At 39.4% G+C, this 25,622-nt stretch overlaps 1 protein-coding gene across 1 annotated transcript in view; it reads right to left on the bottom strand.

Annotated features, from left to right (window-relative positions):
* NLRP9 (NLR family pyrin domain containing 9) overlaps positions 1-17,900 on the bottom strand; it is a 31,470-nt gene extending 13,570 nt beyond the window's left edge. Inside the window, exons 1-3 of the mRNA XM_082436817.1 lie at positions 13,984-17,900; positions 9,888-11,451; positions 6,850-7,011 (exon numbers count right to left, since the gene is read on the bottom strand). Of these exons, the coding sequence (XP_082292943.1) occupies positions 6,850-7,011; positions 9,888-11,451; positions 13,984-14,263 (2,006 nt within the window). The 5' untranslated portion in view covers positions 14,264-17,900. The remainder of the gene's footprint in view (positions 1-6,849; positions 7,012-9,887; positions 11,452-13,983) is intronic.
* Positions 17,901-25,622: the final 7,722 nt, after the last annotated feature.

Here is a 25,622-nt window from a genome sequence, read left to right on the forward strand (position 1 = left end):
GTGGGTTGGGAGGATGAAATGGTAGAAAGTGGTCAAAAGTTATAAGCTTCCAATTATAAGATAAATAAGTCCTGGGGGTCTAAGGGTGACTATTGTTAACACTGTATTATATATTTGAAAGTTCCTAAGAGAGTAGATCTTAAAAGTTCTCATCCCAAGAAAAAAAAAAATTGCAACTACATATGTAGGGCGATACATGTTAACTAAATAAACTTCTTGTGGTGATCACTGCAATATATACATGTATCAAATCATCACATTGTACCCCTAAAATGAATACAATGTTCTATGTCAATTACCCCTAAAATGAATACAATGTTCTATGTCAATTACCCCTAAAATGAATACAATGTTCTATGTCAATTACACCTTGATAAAAACTGGGAAAAAATCTACATCTGCAAAGCTGAATTTAAGGAAATTCCCTGGCGGTCCAGTGGTTAGGATTCTGTGCTTTCACTGACGAGGGCCTGGGTTCTATCCCTGGTTGGGGAACTAAAATCCCACAAGCCACATGGTGTGTCCCCCCCCCAAAAATTGTTTTTTTAAAAGAGCTGATAGTGGGAAGCAGCTGCATTGCACGGGGAGATCAGCTTGGTGCTTTGTGACCACCTAGAGGGGTGGGATAGAGAGGGTGGGAGGGAGATGCAAGAGGGAGCGATATGGGGATATATGTATACATATAGCTGATGCACTTTGTTATAGAGCAGAAACTAACACAACATTGTAAAGCAATTATACTCCAATAAAGATGTCCAAAAAAAGCTGAATTTAAGAAATAAATCAATAGAATTCAAAGAAACAAGGAAAAATAGGTTTAATAGTCAACATGTATTCTCATCATTAAAGGATACAGTTGCAAGGGAGATGTTTTTAGACTCAAGTTTACTCAAACTTTTGACTCAAATTTGCTCCTGGTAGAGACTCTTGGAAAAGCTCTTGGTATAGTGACATAGGATGAACAATGAATTCAGCTGGAAACAATGAGTCACAGAAACAAGAATAAGCTAAGAAATTAGCAAATGTGTCTAAAAGAGGCACACACTTTTCAGTAACAACCTGATACCACATGGTATCTACATGGGAGGTAGATGGTACAAGGTGGGAAGTGGGTAGCAAAAGAAAGGAAAGGCATTCCAAGGGTGCGCCAGGTGAAAGATACAGCTACTTACTAACTCAAGATCTTCTCACTTCAAAGAGCAATCCTTAATCTCTGCAATCACGCCAAACTACCTGTTCGTTCTCTTCGCTGGACAAATACTTAAGTTCCAACTAGATGCCAGGGTGCTGGGTGTATATAGACACGAATATGACAGTCCAGGACCCAGAACCCAGAGCTTACCTTCTGTTTGGAGGCAATTACAACAGAAGAGTGGCAATTTCATAACTGATACTGAAATCAAACATAGGATGAGGTTCTAGAGTGGCTGGGCTGGGGGTCCGGGCTGCTTAACTGGGGGGAGGGGTGGTCAGAGAAGGCATTTGGAAGAGCTTGCCTGGTGAAAGTCTAGGCAAAGACTGACCGGAAAGGAAAGCAGCTGGAACAAACGTTCTGAGTCAGGAATGAGCTCGGTCAGGGGTTTGAAAGAAAGTTAAGGTCCGTGGGCCACAGCATACGATGGGGAAGCAGATGAAGGATAAACCAGAGAGAAGGAAGGGAAAAGCTCAGATTCTGAATATTATCCTAATGATAGGAAATCATGAAAAAGACTTCAAGGCATAATTTATTATTTAAAAAAAATTTCTCCACCTCCTAGAGTAATGAAAATAAAAACAAAAATAAACAAATGGGACCTAATTAAACTTGAAAGCTTTTGCCCAGCAAAGGAAACCATAAACAAAAAGACAGCCCTCAGAATGGGAGAAAATATTTGCAAATGAAGCAACCAACACAGGATTAATCTGCAAAATATACAAAGAGCTATACAGCTCAATATCAAAAAAACAAACCACCCAATCAAAAAATGGGTGGAAGATCAAAATAGACATTTCTCCAAAGAAGGCATACAGATGGCCAAGAAACACATGAAAAGATGCTCAACATCACTAATTATTAGAGAAATGCAAATCAAAACTACAATGAGGTATCACCTTACACCAGTCAGAATGGCCATCATCAAAAAATCTACAAACAATAAATGCTGGAGAGGGTGTGGAGAAAAAGGTACCCTCCTGCACTGTTGGTGGGAATGTAAATTGGTACAGCTACTATGGAGAACAGTATGGAGGTTTCTTAAAAAACTAAAAATAGAACTACCATATGATCCAGCAATCCTATGCCAAGGCATATACCTGGAGAAAACCATAATTCAAAAAGATACATGCACCCCAATGTTCATTTCAGCACTATTTACAATAGCCTGGACATGGAAGCAACCAAAATGTCGATTGAAAGAGGAATGGATAAAGAAGATGTGGTACATATATACAATGGAATATTACTCAGCAATAAAAAAGAACAAAATAATGTCATTTGCAGCAACATGGATGGACATAGAGATAGTCATACTGAGTGAAGTAAGTCAGACACAGAAAGACAAATATGATATGATATCACTTATATGTGGAATCTTTAAAAAATGATACAAATGAACTTATTTACAAAACAGAAACACAGACTTAGAGAATGAATTTATGGTTACCGGGGGGAAATGTGGGAGTGAGAGATAGATTGGGAGTTTGGGATTGACATGTACACACTACTATGTATAAAATAGATAACTAATAAGAACCTACTGTATAGCACAGGGAGCTCTACTCAATACTCTGTAATGGCCTATATGGAAAAATAATCTAAAACAAGAGTGGATACATGTATATGTATAACTGATTCACTTTGCAGCACACCTGAAACTAACACAGCATTGTGGATTAACTATACCCCAATAAAAATTTTTTAAAACAAAATCTGATTTGTCTATGGAAAAATGTATTGACAGAAGGCAAAACAGGATCCAAGGAACAGAGATGGAGGCTATTAGGAGTAGCAATTCCAGGGGAGTGATGGTGGTTTCTGGAAGAAGAGTGGTGGTATGTAGAGATGCAGAAGTCGACTGACTCCCTGGCTCAGGTCGGGGTTGTGACCCAAGGACTCACAGAAATTGGTAGGTTCCCCAATACTACCACTGCCAACATGCCCTAAACCCTAAGCTTAGAGAAGGATTGGAACTGAAGTGGAGGGAATGACCCCAGGCCTCTTGTTCTGTATTCAGCTCAGCAATTACACTTTCATTTTATTTTTTTCTTTATTTTTTTAATGAGTTTTCACTGGAGTCTAGCTGCTTTACAATGTTGTGTTAGTTTCTGCTGTACAGCAAAGTGAATCAGAGATACATATACGTATACCCACTCTTTTTTAGATTTCCTTTCCATTTAGGTCACAACAGAGCATTGAGGAGAGTTCCTTGTGCTACACAGAAGGTTCTCATTCATTATCTGTTTTATACATAGTAATGTATATATGTCAATCCCAATCTCCCAGTTTGTCCCACCCCCCCGTCCCCCCTTGGTAACCATAAGTTTGTTCTCTACATCTGTGACTCTATTTCTGCTTTGCAAATAAGTTCATCTGTACCATTTTTCTCTTTTTAATGATTTCCTTTTTTTAAAATTAACGTTTATTTACTTTGGCTGCACCGCACAGCATGTGGGATCTTAGTTCCCCAACCAGAGATTGAACCCTCACCCCTGCAGTGGAAGTGTGGAGTCTTAACCACTGGAGCACCAGAGAAGTCCCAGCACTTACACTTTTTAAAAATCTCATGTGCAAAAAAGAAAAGGAATAATAGTTCCCGATTCTAAGACATATGGCTGGACATCTTGGGGGGATAAATGACTAAATTTACCATCTCTATCTCATCTGGCCAGTTACAAATGAGCCTAATGATTCTTACTAGACACTGAGCTAAAGAACTCTAGATATGATAACAGTGACTGATTTCCATGCACACTGTGAAGAGGAACTGTTTTCCTCATTTTGCAACCTCAAGTTCCTGGGACGGACGTGCACATTTTAGCTCATACCTTCACCCAGGTGTCTTGGATACCTGTTCTCCTTTATGCGGTCATCCACCTCATCTAAAATCAATGACAGACCTCTCAATTGTGAGACCACTGGTCCTCATTTTTCAATAAAATGTATATACTGAGCTCACTTATTAGCTTTATCTTTCACCGAGTTTCCAGAAGACTTTAAAAAAACAAGAGTGCAGTGAGGTCCATTTTTTACTATCCATGCAGGATCTAGAGCAGTTCATTTATGAGTCAGTTTCTTCATGTGAAATGAATAAACCATTTCCAGAATGCAAGGATCCCTTCATTCATTCGACATCAGTTTGAGGAGCCCCTGCAAAGCGCTGTATTTTGCTGGCCGGAGATATGGGGGTAAACAAGGGAGATGTCTTTTCTCTCCTCATGGGGGTTAGTCAGAGAAACACTGTGTCCCAAGACCTCTCCCAGCTTTGGTGACTTCCTAGGCTCACAAGTTCTGGTACATAGCCAAGAAGTGACATTTAAGGTGAAGGAGGAGTTAAATTTAACTTGAAAGTGACAAGCTTGTGGGATTGAAGACAACAGGATGGCCCAGAGCAAACCAAGGTAATCAAAGTATCAGAGAAGGCCATCCTCAAAAAGTCTACAAACAATAAATGCTGGAGAAGGTGTGGAGAGAAGGGAACCCTCCGGCACTGTTGGTGGGAATGTAAATTGATACAGCCACTGTGGAGAACAGTATGGAGGTTCCTTAAAAAACTAAAAATAGAGCTACCATATGACTCAGCAGTCCCACTCCTGGGCATATATTTGGAGAAAACCATAATTCGAAAAGATACATGCACCCCAATGTTCACAGCAGCACTATTTACAATAGCCAAGACATGGAAGCAACCTAAATGTCTATCAACAGAAGAATGGATAAAGAAAATGTAGCACACATATACAGTGGAATATTCCTCAGCCATAAGAAAGAATGAAATAATGCCATTTGCAGCAACATGGATGGACCTAGAGATGATCATACTAAGTGAAGTAAGTCAGACAGAGACAGACAAATATTATATGTGGAATCTTAAAAAAATGATACAAATGAACTTATTTACAAAACAGAAACAGACTCACAGATTTCGAAAACAAACTTATGGTTACCAAAGGGGACAGGTGGTGGGGGGAGGGATAAGTTAAGAGTTTGAGATTAACATATACACACTACTATATATAAAATAGATAACCAACAAGGACCTACTCTATAGCACAGGGAAATCTACTCAGTATTCTGTAATAATCTATATGGGAAAAGAATCTGAAAAAGATTGACTATATGTATATGTATAACTGAATGACTTTGCTGTACACCTGAAACTAACAAAACATTGTGCATCAACTATACTCAAATATAAAATAAAAATTAAATTTAAAAAATTTACATAGAAAAAAGTATTTCTGTACATAAATGCAGTCTCTCCACTAGAGAAACACCTCCTTTCCCTGACTACCTACCTTTAATAAAAAGCATTCTTTTTACCCTAAAAAAAAAAAAAAGTATCAGATGTGGTGCTCCAAGGACAATGGTGCTTCAAGGACAAAGCATGACGCTGTCTGAAAAAGTTTCAGCGTTTCACCCCCTACTGGACTCTTAATCGCCCTCCCCACCATGTTGCCATGGTTATGAAATTCCTGAGCCCACCTGGGTGACGCCCACCTGGGCAACAGGACCTGTCCCAAATAAGGAAAGGCATCTGGCCTGTCCCACTCCCACCCTATAGAAGGAAGATATATGTGCCTCGACCAATCAGTAAACGAAATTTTCACCTCAGACCATTCCTTTGTTTTCTGGCTATAAAAACTGATCAATAGCACGTGTTCGGGCTCGACTCTCCCAGACTACTGGGAAGTCTGCCCACTGTTCTGGTAGCGACCCTTCCCTCTAACAAATTCTGTCTTCTTTACATTCTGCCTTGTGTCTGGACATTCTTTTCCAACCTGCTTTGGACCACGACATCAGAGAAGGGCTGTGAGCTTCTCTATGCTTCTGGTACATGTTTTGTAAAAAGGTGATGAAAAGATTGTTATGAGGGTTAAAAGACAAAGGAGAAGATGCATATTAAGCAACCAGCTCTGTGCCAAAGAAGTGTTCTATACATGTTACCTGTTCTCTGTGCTATTCTTCTTATTTTTCTCTTTTATGAACTTAAGGCTCTTTTCCCACCTGTCCTCAGCACCCTCCTCCTGCGTTACCTGGGAAACATCTATTCTCAGTCCATCAGCATCCAAGCAAACATCACCAACTATCAGGACCGTTCCCTCTTAGGTTCCCCAAGCAAGTTTTATTGTACATGTCACTATAGTTAAAACATTTGTTACAGAGAAACCGAAATGGGAGCCACAGTTCAAACACATCCCTACACCAAAACACATGCAGTCTTGTAACCCAAAGGAAAAGCCGATTTCCCTGAAATGCCGATTCTGCTTCTTAAACAAACTTAAGATTTCTCCAAGTCAGCATGAACTTGCAACTCCCCAGCTAACTGGCTGTGCACAAGTGAGCCGATGCCATGGGAAGGAAGGTATAGTTCTAGGGACCACTCACAAGAGAAAAAAAAATGTTCTTTCTCATCCAGGCTTTGTAACCTGAGCTGTAGCTGCTGGGAACTGAGCTTCTTGACCACGTTCAGTTTTAAAGTCTCCCTGTTTGTCCACAGTTTGTGTCTCACTCAGTAAAACATTTGAATCAAGGAAAGCACTCAGCATTTTCTTTTGAAACATTGGATTGTAGCTTGGGTTTTCAAAAGAAGGCAGAGTAGAAAGAATGACACCCTGCTGTTGACTTAAAGAATAGGTGAAGATCCGACTTACACGAACTTCTGGAGTTTACAGACAGGCTGAGCCAACGTCCTGCAGAGAATCGCCAGGGAGGCCTCGTCGAACTGACAGTTGTCCAAATCTAACATCTGGAAGTTCTCGCTGGCAGTAAATGCTGAGCAGAGATCCCGCCAGAGGGAGAGCTTCTCGATGGTACTACAGGAAGACAAACACCGTGATTCTCCAGTGGCTCAATTCAACTAGTTCCTTAAAAAACTAAGAACAGAGCTAGTATGTGATCCAGCAATCCCTCTCCTGGACATATATATCTGGAGAAAACCATGGTTCAAAAGGACACAGGCACCCCAGTGTTCATTGCAGCAATGTTTACAATAGCCAGGACGTGGAAGCAACCTAGATGTCCATTGACAGATGAACGGCTAAAGAAGATGTGGTCCAGGGACTTCCCTGGTGGCCCAGTGGGTAAGAATCTGCACCTCCAATGCAGGGCGCTCAGGTTCGATCCCTGGTCGAGGAACTAGATCCCACATGCACGCCACAACTAAGAGTTTGATGCTGCAACTAAGACTCCACATGCTGCAACTAAGAAGCCCACAGACCGCAGCTAAAGATCCTGCAGGCCGCAACTAAACATGCCACAACGAAGATCCCAAGTGCCACAACTAAGACCTGGCACAGCCTAAATAAATAAATAAATAAATTTTTTAAAAAGCTGTTCATATTATAAAAAAAAAAGATGTGGTCCATATATACAATGGAATATTACTCAGCCACAAAAAAGAATGAAATAATACCATTTGCAGCCACATGGATGGACCTAGAGATGATCATACTAAGTGAAGTAAGTCAAAGAAAGACAAATATCATATGGTATCACCTATATGCAGAATCTTTAAAAAAAATGATACAAATGAACTTATTACAAAACAGAAACAGAAAAAAAGAAACAGACTCAACAGGCTTAGAAAACAAACTTATGGTCACCTAAGGGGAAAGGTGGGGAGGGGATAAAGTAGGAGTTTGGGACTGACATATACACACCACTATATATAAAATAGATAACCAACAAGGAGCTACTGCATAGCACAGGGAATTCTGCTCAATAGTCTGTAATAACCCAAATGGGAAAAGAATTTGAAAAAGAATAGATACATGTATATGTATAACTGAATCGCTTTGCTGTACACCTGAAACTAACACCATTGTTAATCAACTATACTCCAATACAAAATAAAAATTTTTTTAAAACAAGAATGCAGGTAAAAAACCCAAAAAAATACATTTTCAACACAGGAGAACACCATTCCCAGAGGCCCTCAAAGCTGACAGACAGTCAAGCCTGAACAGGGAGAGGAGCAGTCAGGTGCACTGAGTCAACATGCATGGTGGTCAAAGAAGTGAGCCGTGAGGCCAGGGCGACCAGGATCAAGCCCCACCTGAAACACTTGTGGGTTATGTGACGCTGGGCAAGCGTTCAACCTTATTCTGCCTCTGTTTCCTCCTCTTTGGGGTGACAACACTCAATTGTTATGTGGACAAAGGTTGATATTTGGTGACCCATCAGCAAACAAGGAACTGTGTCCAAAAACATGACCGTACAGGTAGATGTAAAATAAATAAGTCACAGGGATGTAAAGACCACAGTTAATAATATCAAATTGCATATTTGAAAGCTTCTAAGAGAGTAGATCTCTCTCTCTTGCTGTTCTGCATGACTTTTTTTCAGTTTGTTGAACTACAATCGATTTACAATATGATATTGATGTCAGGTGTACATCATAGTGCTTTGATATTTTTATAGGTTACACACTAAGTTAGGATGAAATATTGACTTATGCCCTGCATTGTAGATTACATCCGTGTGACTTCTTTATTTCATAATGGCTAATTCATACCTCTTTGTCCCTTTTACCTATTTTGTCCCTCCCCCTCTCCCTCCTCCTCTCCCCTGTGGGAACTGTTTGTTCTCTGTATCTGTACTGTTTCTGTTTTCTTATGTTTGCTCATTTGTTTTGTCTTGAATCGATTCCACATGTAAGTGAAAAGGTACAGCATTTGTCTTTCTCTCTCTGAGTTATTTCACTAAGCTTAATACCCTCCAGATCCATCCATGTTGTCACAAATGACAAGATGTCATTCTTTTTTATGGCTGAGTAATATTCCATATATCTAACAATATCTATATATACCACATCTTGTTATCCATTCATCTGTTGATGGACACTTAGGTTCCTTCCATAACTTGGCTATTATAAACAAGGCTGCTATGAACATTGGGGTGTATATAAAAGTCCTCATCACTGGGAAAAAAATTCTGTAACTATGTATGGTGACAGGTGTAACTAGACTTACTATGGTGATCATTCCACAGTATATACAAATATTGAAAATTATGTAGTACACCTGAAACTAATATAATGTTGTATGTTAATTATACTTTTTGTCTCTTTGGCCATGCCATGCAGCATGTGGGATCTTAGTTCGTCAACCAGGGATCAAACCCATGCCCCTGCAGTGGAAGCATGGAGTCTTAACCACTGGACCACCAGGGAATTATACTTTAATTAAAAAAAAAAAAAAAGACCATGAAAGGGGGTATGTATTTGAGAGCTGACGTGTGAGCTGGTAGCCTGAGTCTGATGAAAGAATACAAGCTAAAATCACCAAAGAGAAAAGACACATGGGCAAAATCCAGAGGAAACTAGGCATAAGCTTCCGAGAGTCCCTTCCCAGTGGATTCACAAGAATATGCTAAAATGCTATGGGAAGGGGAAAAAAGAAGCATAGTCCTGGCAACAATAAAAACTGCTTACCTTTCAACTTGACGTTGGCCCTATGAAGACATTTACCCCTGATTATACAGACGGAAATACTTAAGAAACAGTTCATGGCCACACAGCTAGCAAATGGTAGTACAAGAATTCAAATCAATGTCTTTCTGACTGCAAAAGCCATGTTTTTAAGTACAAAAATACAATGATTTGTGAAATACCCATTGGGGGTTGGAGCAAGCTAAATATAAATATGGTGTGGGTGTAGGTTAGAGGGAGAGAATTAATAGACAGACTCACTTTGAGATGGATCCAGATTCTTCTGAAAAGACATTTTCTATACACAGGTGAAATTTCTGCAGACTTTGGCAATGTTTCAGACAGAATGCAGATACTGTCAATTCTTCAATGGTACCAATATAAATGTCAATTTCTTTGAAGAAATTCATCACTTGGATTACAAACTCTTGGTCCTGGGTCTCAAACAAACAATTGAACAATTCCTGGAAGCTCACCACGATCTCATTGGGGTCACATTGACTTAAAGTTTCAAGGCTTTGGGTTATTTCCTGCTTTATGTCTGTGGACAGTGGAAAACCAAAAGATGTCTCCAGCATGTTTGTTATTTTTTCAGTTGAAAATGCAAACAGGAATATCCCCATCCAAGACAAGCGGGAATAGGCTTCGCTCATGGCTGCTGTGACAAGCTGCGTCACCTTTCCAATGACTGGGTGAGGATGGTCCTTGGGTCGTTTGAACATATAGAACAGGGCGGCACAAAACTCTTGGATACACGTATGTATGAAGGTCAAGCAGTTGCCGCTCCTTTGAAGAAGTCTCATGTCCACCCACATCAAGGTGTCGGATTCAGACACCCCATTCCTCCTGAGATCCCCAGGGCAAAACAGAAACGTGCGAGCCCACATTCCCTCTGCAGCCAAGGTACACAGGCTTTGTAGTCGGGTTCTGTTCTGCTTAGGTGGACAATTCCCACTTGCTGCTTTGAATATGTTTGTCAAGAAGGACACATACAAACAAGTGACGCTTTCGGAGGCAATCTCCAGGTCTTCTCCTTTCTCCAGCTGCCACTTCAAGCAAGTACAAACCAACCAGCAAACAAACGGACTTTTGCACAAGACAAACAGCGGTCTCTTCTCTCTCACAAAACTGAAGGCTCTGGAGGATTTATTCTTCTCATGGAAGTAATGGGAGAAATACAGCTTCCTTTGGCGTTCAGAGAATCCCGGGAGAAATATGCACTTTGTCTGACACAACAAGAAATAATTTTTTTTCATACCCATCTTTCCTAGGGCGATAAGCAGAGAGGATTCTGGGAGCATCTGTTTGTGCAGCAAACTGCTCAGGACAACCTGCGTTGGCCGTTGCTGTTCCCAGTCACCGCACAGGTCAGCGTCAAGTGTCAAGTCAAATTTCAGTTCCTCCAAGCCATCCAGGATGAACAGGATTCTCTCTGGCTGGGAAAAAATGTCTCCGATGGGCTCTGAAGACTCAGGCCAGTCCCTGGAGATGAGCTCCACTAGGCTCGTGTCTGTGATACTGTTCATTTCACTGCCTTTGAGGAAGAAGACAAATGAGAACCTGTCCCTCCACAGGTTTCCCTCCGCCCATTCCAGCATCGCTTTTCTCAAAAGGGTTGTTTTTCCAACTCCTTCAGGACCTTGCAAGATCACAGTGGGTGAGGGATTTCCAGGCTTGTCCGCAGGAAGGTAGACAGCATTCAGTTGTTCATATTCATTCTTTGTGGTTTCTTTGTAGAAATCCTCAGGAACTTGAAGGCAGGTCTCCTTTTCCCATATGACTCGGAATTTTTTCTTCATGTGGTTTCTATACGGGTTTAGCTTATCTGAGTTAACAGGGACAGAATACAAGACAATTAAAAAATACACTCCAGGGCTTCCCTGGTGGCGCAGTGGTTACGAATCCGCCTGCCAATGCAGGGGACACGGGTTCAAGCCCTAGTCCGGGAAGATCCCACATGCCGCACAGCAACTAAGCCCGTGCGCCACAACTACTGAAGTCCACGTGCCTAGAGCCCGTGCTCCACAACAAGAGAAGCCACCGCAATGAGAAGCCCGTGCACCGCAATGAAGAGTAGCCCTCGCTCGCCGCAACTAGAGAAAAGCCTGCGTGCAGCAACGAAGACCCAACGCAGCTAAAAATAAAATAAATTTAAATAAATTTTAAAAATAAAATAAAATAAACATATGCATGTATGCACATGCTCAGCCATGAAAACAAACAGTAACTCAAAGCCCTTATTAAAAAAAAAAAAAAAACTCCATCTTTGGGACTCAGAATGACCCCTACAGATTTATTCAGACACACGTGCAAAGACTGATGTATATGCCCACATGGGACCAGGCTCATGAACTCAGTTTTGTTGAGACCAAAATCTATCTGAATTCATGTCCGTGGAAACACCTGATCAAGATTGGAAGCCCATCTCAGAGCTACAGGCTACACAAAGTGTGAATACTTGGGGATTACATTTCAAACTAGAAGAGGGGTGCTAGCTCCCCAGTCAAGAATTCATAAGCACTACTATTTATTTATTGAGGGCCAGCCAGGAATCGGGGCTGAGAAAGTTGTCACTGGTACTTCATCTTCCATCTCTTCAACAACCCATTAAGATTCATTCTATGCCCATTTTACAGAAAAGTGTTGAGAGTTTATGTTACTTGGCTAATTTGGTTAATGAACAGATATTAGGGTCAGGTATTTGTCTCAGTTGTCTGACTTGAAATCATAAGGTCTAGACTATTTCTGTTAAGACCATGCTGATTGCAAGTTAATTTCAGAAATGCACCCTAGAACCGTCATTCTTTCAACCTGCCCTTATTATGTACCTTCCATGTTCAAGGCTACGCACTAGGGGAGATAAACAAATTACAAATATAGACAAGGACCATACCCTGCATTGAAGAAATATGAACTACAGTAGGTGAGGTCTTTCTGCATGTCTTCTGAGCAAAGGGCATTGTTAGTTTTGTTTAAGTATGTGTGACTAGGAAAAGAACCTTGGAAATTAGGGAGCCTTTCTCTCTCTGGGACAGAGGAAGATTTGTTTATAAAAATGGGTGATTTCAGGGAGGGGGAGGGATAAATTAGGAGTTTGGGGTTAACATATACACACTGCTATGTATAAAATAAATAACCAGCAAAGACCTACTGTATAGTACTGGAAACTATACTCAATATTTTGTAATAACCTATAAGGGAAAAGAATATGAAAAAGAATATATGTATGTGTACATATATATATATATTCATATATGAATGACTGAATCACTTTGCTGTATACCTAAAACTAACACAACATTATAAATCAACTATACTTCAATTTAAAAAAATCATAATAAAGCCATGAAAACAGATGAGAGAGAGAATCTTGAGAGCAGAAATATAAAATATATAGAAATGCCAGGAGAGCTTCTATGGTCATGGACTCCAGTTTGAGGTGAAACACTCAAAAATAACTAAGAACATATATAAAGAGAAAAAAAATTTAATGAATGATTTGTCTCATATTTTGTCACTTTTTATTTGCCAGGATTTACAACTCAGCTGATCTTATTTTCTGAGGGGAGACAAAACGGTGTATCCACCCAGAGCATGATGTCAAGCAATCAATGTGCCAAAAATAACTGGTTTGGGTCAGCTCTGTCCCTTTTGGAAAAGTCATCTAACATGAGGAGACATCGTTTGATCTGCACTTTTTTCACTTGTAAACCTCAGAGTCGTGGTAAGAATGAAAAGACGTTATGCATAAAAAGTTCTTCCTATAGCACCAGGGGCATATGTTCTTTATAATTATATCCTCATCTTAGGACTCTGCCCAGCCTCTTGTGCAGGTCTGGTCAAAAGGATGTGACCTACATGGGGAAGGAATCTAAAAAAGAGGGGATATGTGTATATGTTACTGATTCACTTTGCTGTACAGCAGAAACTAACCCAACATTGTAAATCAACTATACTCCAATAAAAAAATGTTTGAATAAATTTTTTAAAAAAGGATGGGCAACAACCATAATGGAATTCCATCTCAGCAGTCCTGGTTGTGCAGACACTAAGTCCCAGGTCATCTCCTGGAATAGCATTGACTCAGCTTGGAACAGAAAAATGGGGAGCAGACACTTAGATGAACGATTTGTCTCAGGACACTACCCATCCACAGTCCATCACTGGCCCATGAATGACCAGAGTTAGCTTGCAATTCTTCTACTATTTCCAAGCTTCCTACAGACCTATACACATTCTCAACTGATGGAGGCATGGCCACTAACACAATAACAATGTGACCTTCATTATTAGAAGCTCCCAGTAAACCAAGCTTCCCCCAAGGGTCCCTGTGCTGCATCCCTTTCATGACACTTACGTCTGATCTCGTCCTGAGCCTTCGTCCAGAGATCTCCCCGGTTGATCAGTAGAAAGAGACTCAGGGTCACATCCCATGCCAGTTTTCCTGGGTAATGCTTGCTCAACAGCTTTGATAGATTTTCTCGTGAAGCCTTCTTTAGCTCAGTCCACGGGATTGGCTTGAGTTTGAATTTCAGAGCTTCTTGCTTGAGCAGCTCCTTAAATTTCCAGAACTCTTCCTTTCTGAGCTCCTCCAGGTACCACAACAAACCAAAGTCAGAAAAAAAAGATTCAGCCATCTCGTCACAGGATTGTGGAGCTTGGACTTCTCCAGTGGAGTGCAGGGGGGGTGGGGGGGATCCTCAAAACCAAGGACTAAGTGATACCTGGGGAAGAATGACGTCATTATGGAGTTAAATCTCAGCAGTGTAAAGGGGCTTAAAATGATGGATATCATGCATTTCTTGTTTCAAACCTATCTTCCCAGCTTCACTTGGGGAAGGTACCCCATCCTTTCTCAACATTCCAAAATCATGTATGTGAATTCAGCGCTAGCAACTAAAAATGTGGTTTATACTAAATCAAATGTCAGGGAGCATTCTAACTACCTAAAATCATAATAAAGCTTTGAGGTTTGTCAGTGTGGCCAGGCAAGGAAAAATTACGGTATTTCTAACCTTGTGTCCCTACTGTGTGTTGCGGGCACTTCTGAGAAGAATTGACTATTGACCTTGTGTTCTCATGGGACAGTCTATCTAAAGTTCAAAAGCCCATGTTATACTGAACACTCCCTGAAGGAAAACAGTTTCTGGTCTAGCTTGACTAACTTTTGAAGACTTAAAAAAAAAAGAAATCAAAAGCCTAAAGATATGTCTTTGGTACAGGAAAGTTTTGATGAATTCCTGAAAGATGGAAAGCAGAGAGCTGTGCCTGGAAAAATAAATTCAAAATTTCAAAATGAGCGCAGGAAAAGACAAATCCAAGGGCACACCAGCTTACATACTGTGGTCCTAGACAGAAAGAAGGAACTCTGAACAGCCATCTCAACGATGGGTCACGGAAGTACGTTTCAAAGAGCATGGCCAACTCAGCACTCAGTGCAAAGAGAAGCGATGAAAAATGTTAATAGTTCCAGAAATTCCAACATCTATCTCACTGACGTTCCAAACAAACAAACAAAAACAAAAAAACCCAGAGGGAATAGAGGGAAGGAAATAATTCATGGGAGAAAGCTTTCCAGATTTGAAGAAAAGACTTGCATCTTCAGAATAAAAGACCTTGCCGAGTGTTAAGGAAAATGAAAGATAAAAGATCACGTGATATTTAACTTTCATAATTTCAAAAATAAGGAAAGTCCTGAGTCTAGAGGAGTACTGTCCAATATAATGTGAGCCATGTTTGTAATTTTAGATTTTTGAGTAACCACATTAAAGAATTTAAGCAAACAGGGGAAATTCATTTTAATATTATATTATTTAACTTAGTCTATCTAAAACACCAATTCAACATGTAAACAATATTTTTTTAAAAAATCAATGAAATATTTTACTTTCTTTAATATTGTCTTCAAAATCCACTGTGTATTTTACACTTACAGAATATCTTATTTCAGAAGCTAAATTGTCATTGGAAATACTTGATCTCTATTTAGATTTTATAAAATACGCATTGGGAAAAGTAAACTCTCATACTCGTTACTTAATACATACATAAACCTTCTAAAAACTGAATTGAGTATCAGTTTTAAAGTCAAAATTTGCATTAATGAAAATTAAAAATTCAGTTCCTCAGTCTCACTGGACACATTGCGGTACTCAGTTACCACATGTGACTAGTGGCTACTATTTTAGAGAGTGTAGGTCTAGACTCCTAGAAATGTAAGCAGTTTACCAACAAGAAGGGGTGATATTCAAATTATATAATGATTTAATATTGAATAATCACTCACGTTCCCAAAAATGCACTGAATATCATTTTTTGTCTACAAGAGGATAAGAATCCGTTTGTGAGAATCCTTTCTGACAACCCTGAATATAAGCTAGCAGTACAAAGAAAGAATCTGCAAACAACTTAGAGCGGAGAGTTGCTGACCTCGACATCTCTGCCGGGTGATATCTTCCATTCAAATGCAAGAGAAAAGTAAACCATTTCAGACATGAAGATATTCACAGTTTATCATGCAAAAATCTTCTCTGACTCAGCAGAGGATATATTCAGAGAAAATAAAAAATTAATCAAAAAGGCGGTGACACACTAGGGACATATCTGCTAAGATCAGTTTTCACAGTATGTATATATATAATTATTAGGTTGTATACCTAAAACTAATACAATATTAGATTGTCAATTATATCTCAGTAAAAATGTTTTTAATTCACTAAGGTATCAGGACATGAAATTAAATACAGAAATTATTAGTCTTCATATAGACAAACAATACCCACTCAGAGGATTTAATGTTAGAGGAAAAACCCTTTATAATATCAACAAAGAAAATAAAATGCCTATGAGTAAATTCAACAGGAAATGTACAAATCCATATGAGAAAAACTTTAAAACACTCATACAATGAGGAAAACTGAAAAACCGCGAAGTAGAAAGGGGTTACCCTGCCAGCTATTAAAACACACTCTTAATGTATCTATAATTAAAGCATAGTGGTCCTCACAAATGAATAGATAGACCAGTGGAAAAGAATACAAAGAAATAAACCAAGTCACATATGGACATTAGTAATTGATAAAGCAGGTATTTCAAACCACGAATGCAAAGATGGACTTTTTGATAAATAGTTCAGGAACTTGTTAGTCAGTTAGAAATACTTAAACTTAAATGTAAACCTCATCTACTATGCAAGAATACAGCACAAAAGGATCCATGACCTAAATGTAAAAATTGAAAAATTGCAGGTATTAAGGGAATCACGTGTGAATTCTCTGGTAACCAGATGTAGAAAGAATTTCCTAATTATGACTTAAAATTCAGATACAATAAAATGATTAAAAAAAATTTTTTTATATATAAATTTATTTATTTTATTTTATTTTTTTTGGCTATGTTGGGTCTTCATTGCTGCATGCGGGCTTTCTCTAGTTGCGGCGAGCGGGGGCTACACTTTATTGCGGTGCGCGGGCTTCTCATTGTGGTGGTTTCTCTTGTGGAGCATGGGCTCTAGGCGCGCGAGCTTCAGTAGTTGAGGCATGCGGGCTCAGTAGTTGTGGCTCGTGGGCTCTAGAGCACAGGCTCAGTAGTTGTGGTGCACAGGCTTAGCTGCTCTGTGGCATGTGGGATCTTCCTGGACCAGGGCTCGAACCAGTGTCCCCTGCACTGGCAGGCGGATTCTTAACCACTGCGCCACCAGGGAAGTCCCAAATGATTTTTTAAAAGAAGGTTCATATGGAATACAACAAATAGTGGAGAACAAAGGAACAAAAATAATAGAGTAGCTTCTGTTTAACTTTGTAAGCTGTAAAACACCATAAATAAAAAAGTGTATAAAACAAACTTATAGTTTATTAAACTTAAAGCAAATCCAATGTAACCACAACCAGGTCAAGAAGGAAATCATGTCCCATGTTCTCCTTGCCAAGTAGCTATACCCTCCTCCTGAAAGATTACAACTATTCTCACATTAATTTGTAAGTTTTGCTCTATGATTTTAAAACCTAGATATGCATTTTTAACAATACAGCTTGATGGCATATGCTTATTCTCGGTAAATGGAATGATAAAGTATTTTCTATCTGGCCTCTTTTGGTTGGCATTATATTTGTAACATTCATCTATGTTGTTACATGTAGTTATAAGTGGTTCATTTATATTGGTGTATAGTATTACACTGATGATATTCCCACAGTTTAATAATGCTACAATTGGAATTCCCTGGCAGTCCAGTGGTTAGGACTCCATGCTTCCACTGCGGGGGGCATGGGTTCGATCCTTTATAACCTAAGTGATGCTTCTATGAACAAACTTTCACAAGCACCCTAGTGACAATAAGTACACATTTCTCTAGGTTTTATCATTTTGAACAAGCTTTCACGTGTAGCTTTGTGTAATCAAGCATGTATGTCTCTAGTTTTGTAATTACAGGTCATAACATACGGATCATCATGTTTACTGCATAATGTTCAATGGATGAATGGATAAACAACATGTAGTATGGACATGCAATGGAATATTATTCACCCATAAAAGGAATGAAATTCTGACACATGCTACAAGAAGAATGAGCTTTGAAAATATTATGCTACGTGAAAGAAGACACAAAAGGACAAACATTGTATGAGTCCACTTATATGAGATACCTAAAATAGTCAAATTCATAGAGAGAGAAAGTAGAATAGAGAATAGAGATGCTGGGGCAGGGAGGGCAGGAGTTGTTTAGTGGGTATACAGTTTCATTTGGGGGATGAAAAAGTTCTGGAGATGGATAGTGGTGATGGTTGCACAACCGTGTGAATACTTAATGCCATGAGACTGGCATGTAAGCAAACTAAGTGTCCATCGACAGAGGAATGGATAAAGAAGATGCGGTACATACATACAATGGAATATTACTCAGCCATGAAAAGTAATGAAATTGGGTCATTTGTAGAGATGTGGATGGACCTAGAGACTGTCCTACAGAGTGAAGTCAGAAAGAGAAAAACAAATACTGTATATTAACGCATATATGCGGAATCTAGAAAAATGGTACAGATGAACCGGTTTGCAAGGCAGAAATAGAGACACGGATGTAGAGAACAAACCTAGAGAACAAGGGGGGAAAGTGGGGGGGGGTGAATTGGGAGATTGGGATTGACATATATACACTAATATGTATAAAATATATAACTAATAAGAACCTGCTGTATAAAAAACAAATAAATAAAATTAAATTCAAAAAAAACCCAAGAGGAATGAAATAATGCCATTTGCAGCAACATGGATGGACCCAGAGATTATCATGCTAAGTGAAGTAAGACAAAAAGAGAAAGACAAATATATGATATCACTCATAGGTAGAATCTAATTTTTTTAATGATATAAATAAACTTATTTACAAAACAGAAACAGACTCACAGATTTCAAAAACAAACTTATGGCTACCAAAGGGGGAACCTGGTGCGGGCGGGGTTGGGGGTGTATATTAGGAGCTTGGGATTAAGATACACACACAACTATGTATAAATAGATAACCAACAAGGACCTACTATATAACACAGGGAACTCTACTCAATATTCTGTAATAACCTATATGAGAAAAGAATCTGAAAAAGGGGCTCCCCTGGTGGCACAGTGGTTAAGAATCTGCCTGCCAATGCAGGGGACATGGGTTTGAGCCCTGGTCCGGGAAGATCCCACATGCCGCGGAGCAACGAAGTCTGTGCGCCACAACTACTGAGCCTGTGCTCTAGAGCCCACGAGCCACAACCACTGAGCCCATGTGTCACAACTACTGAAGCTCGCGCGCCTAGAGCCCGTGCTCTGCAACAAGAGAAGCCACCACAATGAGAAGCCCGTGCACCGCAACGAAGAGTAGCCCCCGCTCACCGCAACTAGAGAAAGCCTGCACGCAGCAACGAAGACCCAACGCAGCCAAAAATAAAATAAATAAAATAAAATAAATAAGTTTTTAAAAATGAATCTGAAAAAGAATAAACATATGTATATGTATAACTGAAAAAAAGTTGCACTTTTTATTTTAAAAAACGACCAGGCAAATTATATAAAACAATAGAAAACAGTCCTCTATTCTTGCCAGTAAATCTGATCATTAAAATAAACTACTTTCAAATGTGTAAAAAAAATGGTTAAAAGAGTAAATTTTGGAATTCCCTGGTGGTCCAGTGGTTAGGACTCCGTGCTTCCACTGCAGGGGGCATGGGTTCGATCCCTGGTCAGGGAACCAACATCCTGCATGCTGCACGGTGTGGCCAAAAAAAAAAACACATAAATTTTGTTTTATGGATATTTTACAATTAAAGAAAACCCCTCGTGTGTTCTAAACATTCTTGCCTCATTCCCTCTCTAACTGAAAACTTCTCCTGAAGATAGTGATCCCTGAAGCCCTTTCAAATGTTGGCCACTTAATCATCCCTTCCCTCCTGCTACAGGATCCAGCTGTGGGGTTGGTATCCTCACCAACACTCCCTAACACCTCACGGACTTCATCAGGCAGACTTGAGGCTCCGTCACCCATTATGTTTTCATGTTGCAGGTACCCATGGTCTGTGGCACAGCCTGCCTCATTCCTCGCAAATTGTATCACCTGGCTCACTCCCACTCTAATATGACTTCTATGGTCATACAGAACAAACATTAGGGACGAAGTATTTACATACAATTTAGCATAAAATTAGGACATCCTAGAAACTTCTGGATGGTAATCGATTTGCTCAAAGCCAATCAATCAAGTTACCATAACAATAGGTCTCAAACTGAATTCTTCCATTTGCCTGTTGTTTGCCTTCTCCCTTTCAGAGTTTCCAATTGCCAAAACTTCTGTTTTTCATTTGTCTCCCCAGGTTACATGAATCTCACAATCAGAACGGATAGACCAGCCAAGTCAGAAACAGCTCTTCGACTTTTGGTTTTTTCATTATTTCTCTTTAGTTCTCCAATATCCAAGGTCCTCGAATTTTCTGTCTCTGATTCAATTTTTTTTTTTTTGAGGTGGATCATTTTTAAAGTCTTTATTGAATTTGTTACAATATTGCTTCTGTTTTATGTTTTGGTTTTTTGGCTGCGGGGCATGTGGGATCTTAGCTCCCCGACCAGGGATTGAACCCTCAACCCCTGCATTGGAAGGCAAAGTCTTAACCACTGGACCACCAGGGAAGTCCCCTCCGATGCAATTTTAGAAAAATAGGGAGCCCCAGTTCAGCCTGGAAGAGTCCCGTTCTCTTAAAAGTTGAGAAACATGGAGATTTAATGAGGGAAAGTGCTGGATACACAACCTCTCTGTGAATTTAAATGCTTTTCACTGTAGTACATCCTTGCCAAAACAAAGGGGAAGACTTGACCATTTCTGGTACCCCTGTCTCTTGTTCTTTAAGCACCCCAGACCTGTAGTAAGCTCTGAGAGGGGGAAATGAAGAAAAAGAAAGATCAGTGATAAGACTTCCTCACCCAGTCTGGTCTCTGGTCCTCCTGGCTGGTCCTCATCAAAGAACAGCTGTAGAAACTGAGACTTAAAGGCTGTGCCTGCCCCTTGATTGGCCATAGAATCTCTCCCTTCCCATTGGCTGGCGTGACTCTTGATTGACTAGTCTCAGAAGGTCATGTGAAACTGTTTGGGCTTGTTTTTCCACTTCAGGTGTGAATGATCTTCCTTCATGCATCAGTGAATAATTCCTTCAGGAGTTGCTGACTCCTGGATAGTCCCACAATGCTATTCATAGCTCTCTCTCTGTAATATCATCACCGGGCTTCTATGAACAATGTTCTCCCACTACCATTGAGGGATAATTTGGAGACTGGTAACGGGAACCTTCGGCTTGTCATCTGAATATCTGACTTCTCTGATACTGTTCGCTTCCCAAGGGAGACTATCTTATGCATCTTCTCACTTTTCATAGCAGCACCTAAAATGAAGCATTCATACATCAGGAAATCAATGAATGTTCCCAAATAACTAGCTCTGGATGGAAAGGGCAGAAGTTAGAATTTGAAAATACCTTTTTTTATTGTTATAAGAACACTTAACATGAGACCTATACTCTTACATGTTTGTGTTCAATACAGTAGTATTAACTATAGTCATGATTGCACAGCAGAACTCTAGAACTTAATTGTCTTGCATAATCAAAAGTTTATACCCATTGAACAGTAACCCCCATCTTCCCCCTCCCTCCAGCCCTTGGAAACCACCATTCTATTCTGGTTCTATGAGTTTGGCTATTTTAGATACTTCATATGAGTGGAATCATGCAGTATTTGTCCTTCTGTGGCTGGTTTATTTCACTGAGGATACTATCTTCCAGGTCCATCCGTGCTGTTGCATATGGCAGGATTTTCTTCAAAGGCTGAGTAATGTTCCACGGCAGGTGTCTCTTAATACCCCATTACTGTCATCATTGAAACTTGTGTGAACTCTGCCCCACCGTCACTCTAATCACCATCACCCACCATTGACTCTCCTAATTGTCTCCACCACCCCAAACATTCATTGGATGCTAATGATGTAAGAGCCCTCCAGGTAAGGGCGTTTCATACAAGATCTGGTTGTCTTCAGCCCTCTGAAGTAGGTGGTATTATCACCCCCCTTTTCAAAGATACTCGAGGCCATCGGGTGGAGGCCAGAGTTGAGAACATCCCTACTTAGCCCAAATATTAACCTTTCTGCTGAGCTGCCTCCTAGGCAGCAACAATCGCAGTGGGGTTTGGCGAGGGCTAGGTTGGATCAGTGGGCAGGTGTAGCTTAGTGTTGCTTAATGAGACTGAGCTAAGACACTAATTGGTTCTTTTCTCTCCAAGGTCTTAATTATTGGTTAACCCAGACACCCTCCACCAAAATTCTGACCTGACATCTTCATGCTGACTGTCTAAACCATCCTTGGCTGGACCACAGCTCACACATTAGAGAACTGTGTCTTGATTTCCTTCTGGGGGGATTTCCTGATGGCTGCCTCAGGATCTGAAGGTTAAAATTTGTTAAGTACTTGAGTTTCAACACTCGTTCATCCAGGCTCTCTGTGTAGCCATGGGCAACTATCTTAACTTCTCTGTTATTTCCCTCCTCTGTAAAATGGAGATGGTGATGATGATGGTGATGGTAGTGAAGATGATTGTTGACAATGATTGTTGAGGATCTAAAAAAATATATACGATCAGCTTCAACAATAGTCATGATTACACTGTTCAGTAGACATTCACTGAATACCAACTTTTCACATGAAACTCACAATGATCTCTTTTTTTACATTTCTAATTGAAATATAATGTGCAAATTTCAGGTGTACAGTGTGTTGATTTGATACATTTATATATCACACAGTAGGTTTATCACTGTAGCATTAGCTAACATCTCTATCCCACCACATATGTATCTTTTTATGTACAGTGGGAAGAATTAAGATCTACTCTTTAGAAAATTTGAAATTTATAATACAGTATTGTTGAATATAATCACTATGCTGTGCATTAGCTCTCCAGGACTGATTTATCTACTCCTTCCCAGTTTATACCCCTAAAAAACATATCTCCAATTTCCTACCTACCAGCCTCTAGTAACCACCATTTTACTCTCTGTTTTTATGAGTTTGGTTTTTTTATATTCCACAGATAAATGATATTATACTGTACTTGTCTTGATTCATCTGATTCATTTCACTTAGCTGAATGTTCTCCAGGTTTGCCTATTTTGTCCCAAATGGCAGGATTCCCTTCATTCTCATGGCTGAATAATATTCCATTGTGTATTCCACAACGTCTGTATCCATTTGTCTGTTGATGGACACTTAGGTTGTTTCCATACTTTGACTATTGTTAATAATGCTGCAATAAACATGGGAGTGCAGATAGCCCTTCAAGCTCCTGGTTTCGTTTCCTTTAGATATATAATCAGATGCAGAAATTGCTGCATCATATGGTGGTTCTATTTTTAATTTTGTGAAGAAACGCCATATTGTTTTCCATAGTGGCTGCACTAATTTACATTCACACCAACAGTGTATAAGGGTTCCATTTTCTTCACATCCCCACCAACACTTATTATCTTTTTCTTCTTGATTATAACCATTCTAAGAAGCGTGAAGTAATATTTATGTACCTGTTGGCCAATTGGTAGTCTTCTTAGTAAAAAGGTCTATTCTGTTTCTCCTCCCATTTTTATATTGGATTGTTTGTTGTTGTTTTTATGGAGTTGTATGAGTTCTTTGTATATTTTGGCTATTAGCCCATTATCAGATACATGATTAGCAATTATTTTCTCCCATTCATTAGGATGCCTTTTAATTTTGTTGTTGATTTCCTTCACTTTGCAGAAGCTTTTTAGTTTGACGTGGTCCCACCTGTTGAGTTTTGCTTTTGTTGCTTTTGCTTTTGGTGTCAGGTCTTGGCAATGATTTTTGAATCTATGTCAAGGAGATTACCACCTATGTTTTCTTCTAGGAGTTTTAGTTTCAAGTCTTACAGTCAAGTCTTTAATCCATTTTAAATTAGTTTTTGTGTGTTGTGTAATAGAGGTAGAGTCTCATTCTTTTGCATGTGGCCGTCCAGTTTATCCAGCACAATTTATTGAAGGTACTGTCCTTTTCCTGTTATATATTCTTGGCTCATGTACCATACATTTATTGACATATTTGTGTGGGTTTATTTCTGGGCTGTCTCTTCTATTCCACTGATCTACGTTTCTGTCTTTTTGCTGACATTATACTGTTTTAATTACTATAGCTTTCTAAGATAGTTTGAAATCAGGGAGGGCAATGCCTCCAGCTAACTCTTATTTCTCAAGATTGCTTGGCTATTTGGGGTCTTTTCTGGTTTCTTACAAATTTTAGGTTTATTTGTTCTACTTCTGTGAAAAATGCCATTGGACTTTTTTTTTTTTTTTTTTTTTTTTTTTTTTTTTAATTTTTATTTATTTATGGCTGTGTTGGGTCTTCGTTTCTGTGCAAGGGCTTTCTCCAGTTGTGGCAAGCGGGGGCCACTCTTCATCGCGGTGCGTGGGCCTCTCACTATCGCGGCCTCTCTTGTTGCAGAGCACAGGCTCCAGACGCGCAGGCTCAGTAGTTGTGGCTCACGGGCCTAGTTGCTCCGCGGCATGTGGGATCTTCCCAGACCAGGGCTCGAACCCGTGTCCCCAGCATTGGCAGACAGATTCTCAACCACTGCGCCACCAGGGAAGCCCGCCATTGGACTTTTGATAGAGATTGCTCTGAAAGTTATTTTTTAAATTATTGATTTGAATTAATTTCAAATACTAATACTTTTATCACTTACCCAGTTACCCCAACCATTAACACTTTACTGCATGTGATCTATCAACCAATTTCTCTATATTTTATCTCATTATCACTAGATTTTTTTCTGAACCACGTGAGAGCAATTGCCTGACGAACTTCACACTATCCCTAAATTCTCTAGTGTGATCTTCTCTGCAACAAAGACACTCTCCTATATAACAAACACGCTGCTCTTCGATTTAGTAAACTAATGTAGATATAACACAACTGCTATGTCCTTGTTCAAGTGACCATAATATGTTCCTCCAAGTTAAAAAATTATCCATTTGTTTATCATTGTCATTAAAGCATACAAGTGTACACTGAGCTACCTGAGATCTTGTGTTCCTAATATTAACTCAACCAAACAATCAGTTGGATCCTTTCACCATGTTTCTTTCATGAGTTCAGTAACAGGTAAGATAATTATTAGAAGAAAATTAAACAAAAATATTGGAAGTCACTTGCAAGTTTAGGAACGAGATCTAGGTTATGAAAGTTAACCAATGTCTAAAAGAAGAGGTCAATTCCAATATTTAATACTCATCAATTAACACATTAAAAATTAGTTTTGGATTATTAAAATTCTGATTTATGGTCTCTAAGAGGATATATATTTTTCTTTTTTTAATTTGTATTTTATATTGGATTATAGTTGATTTTTTAATGTGTGTTAGTTTCAGGTGTACAGCAGTGTGATTCAGTTATACATATACATGTATCTATTCTT

This window comes from Balaenoptera physalus, assembly GCF_965194825.1.
Source record: "Balaenoptera physalus genome assembly, chromosome: 19".
Classification (NCBI taxonomy): domain Eukaryota; kingdom Metazoa; phylum Chordata; class Mammalia; order Artiodactyla; family Balaenopteridae; genus Balaenoptera; species Balaenoptera physalus.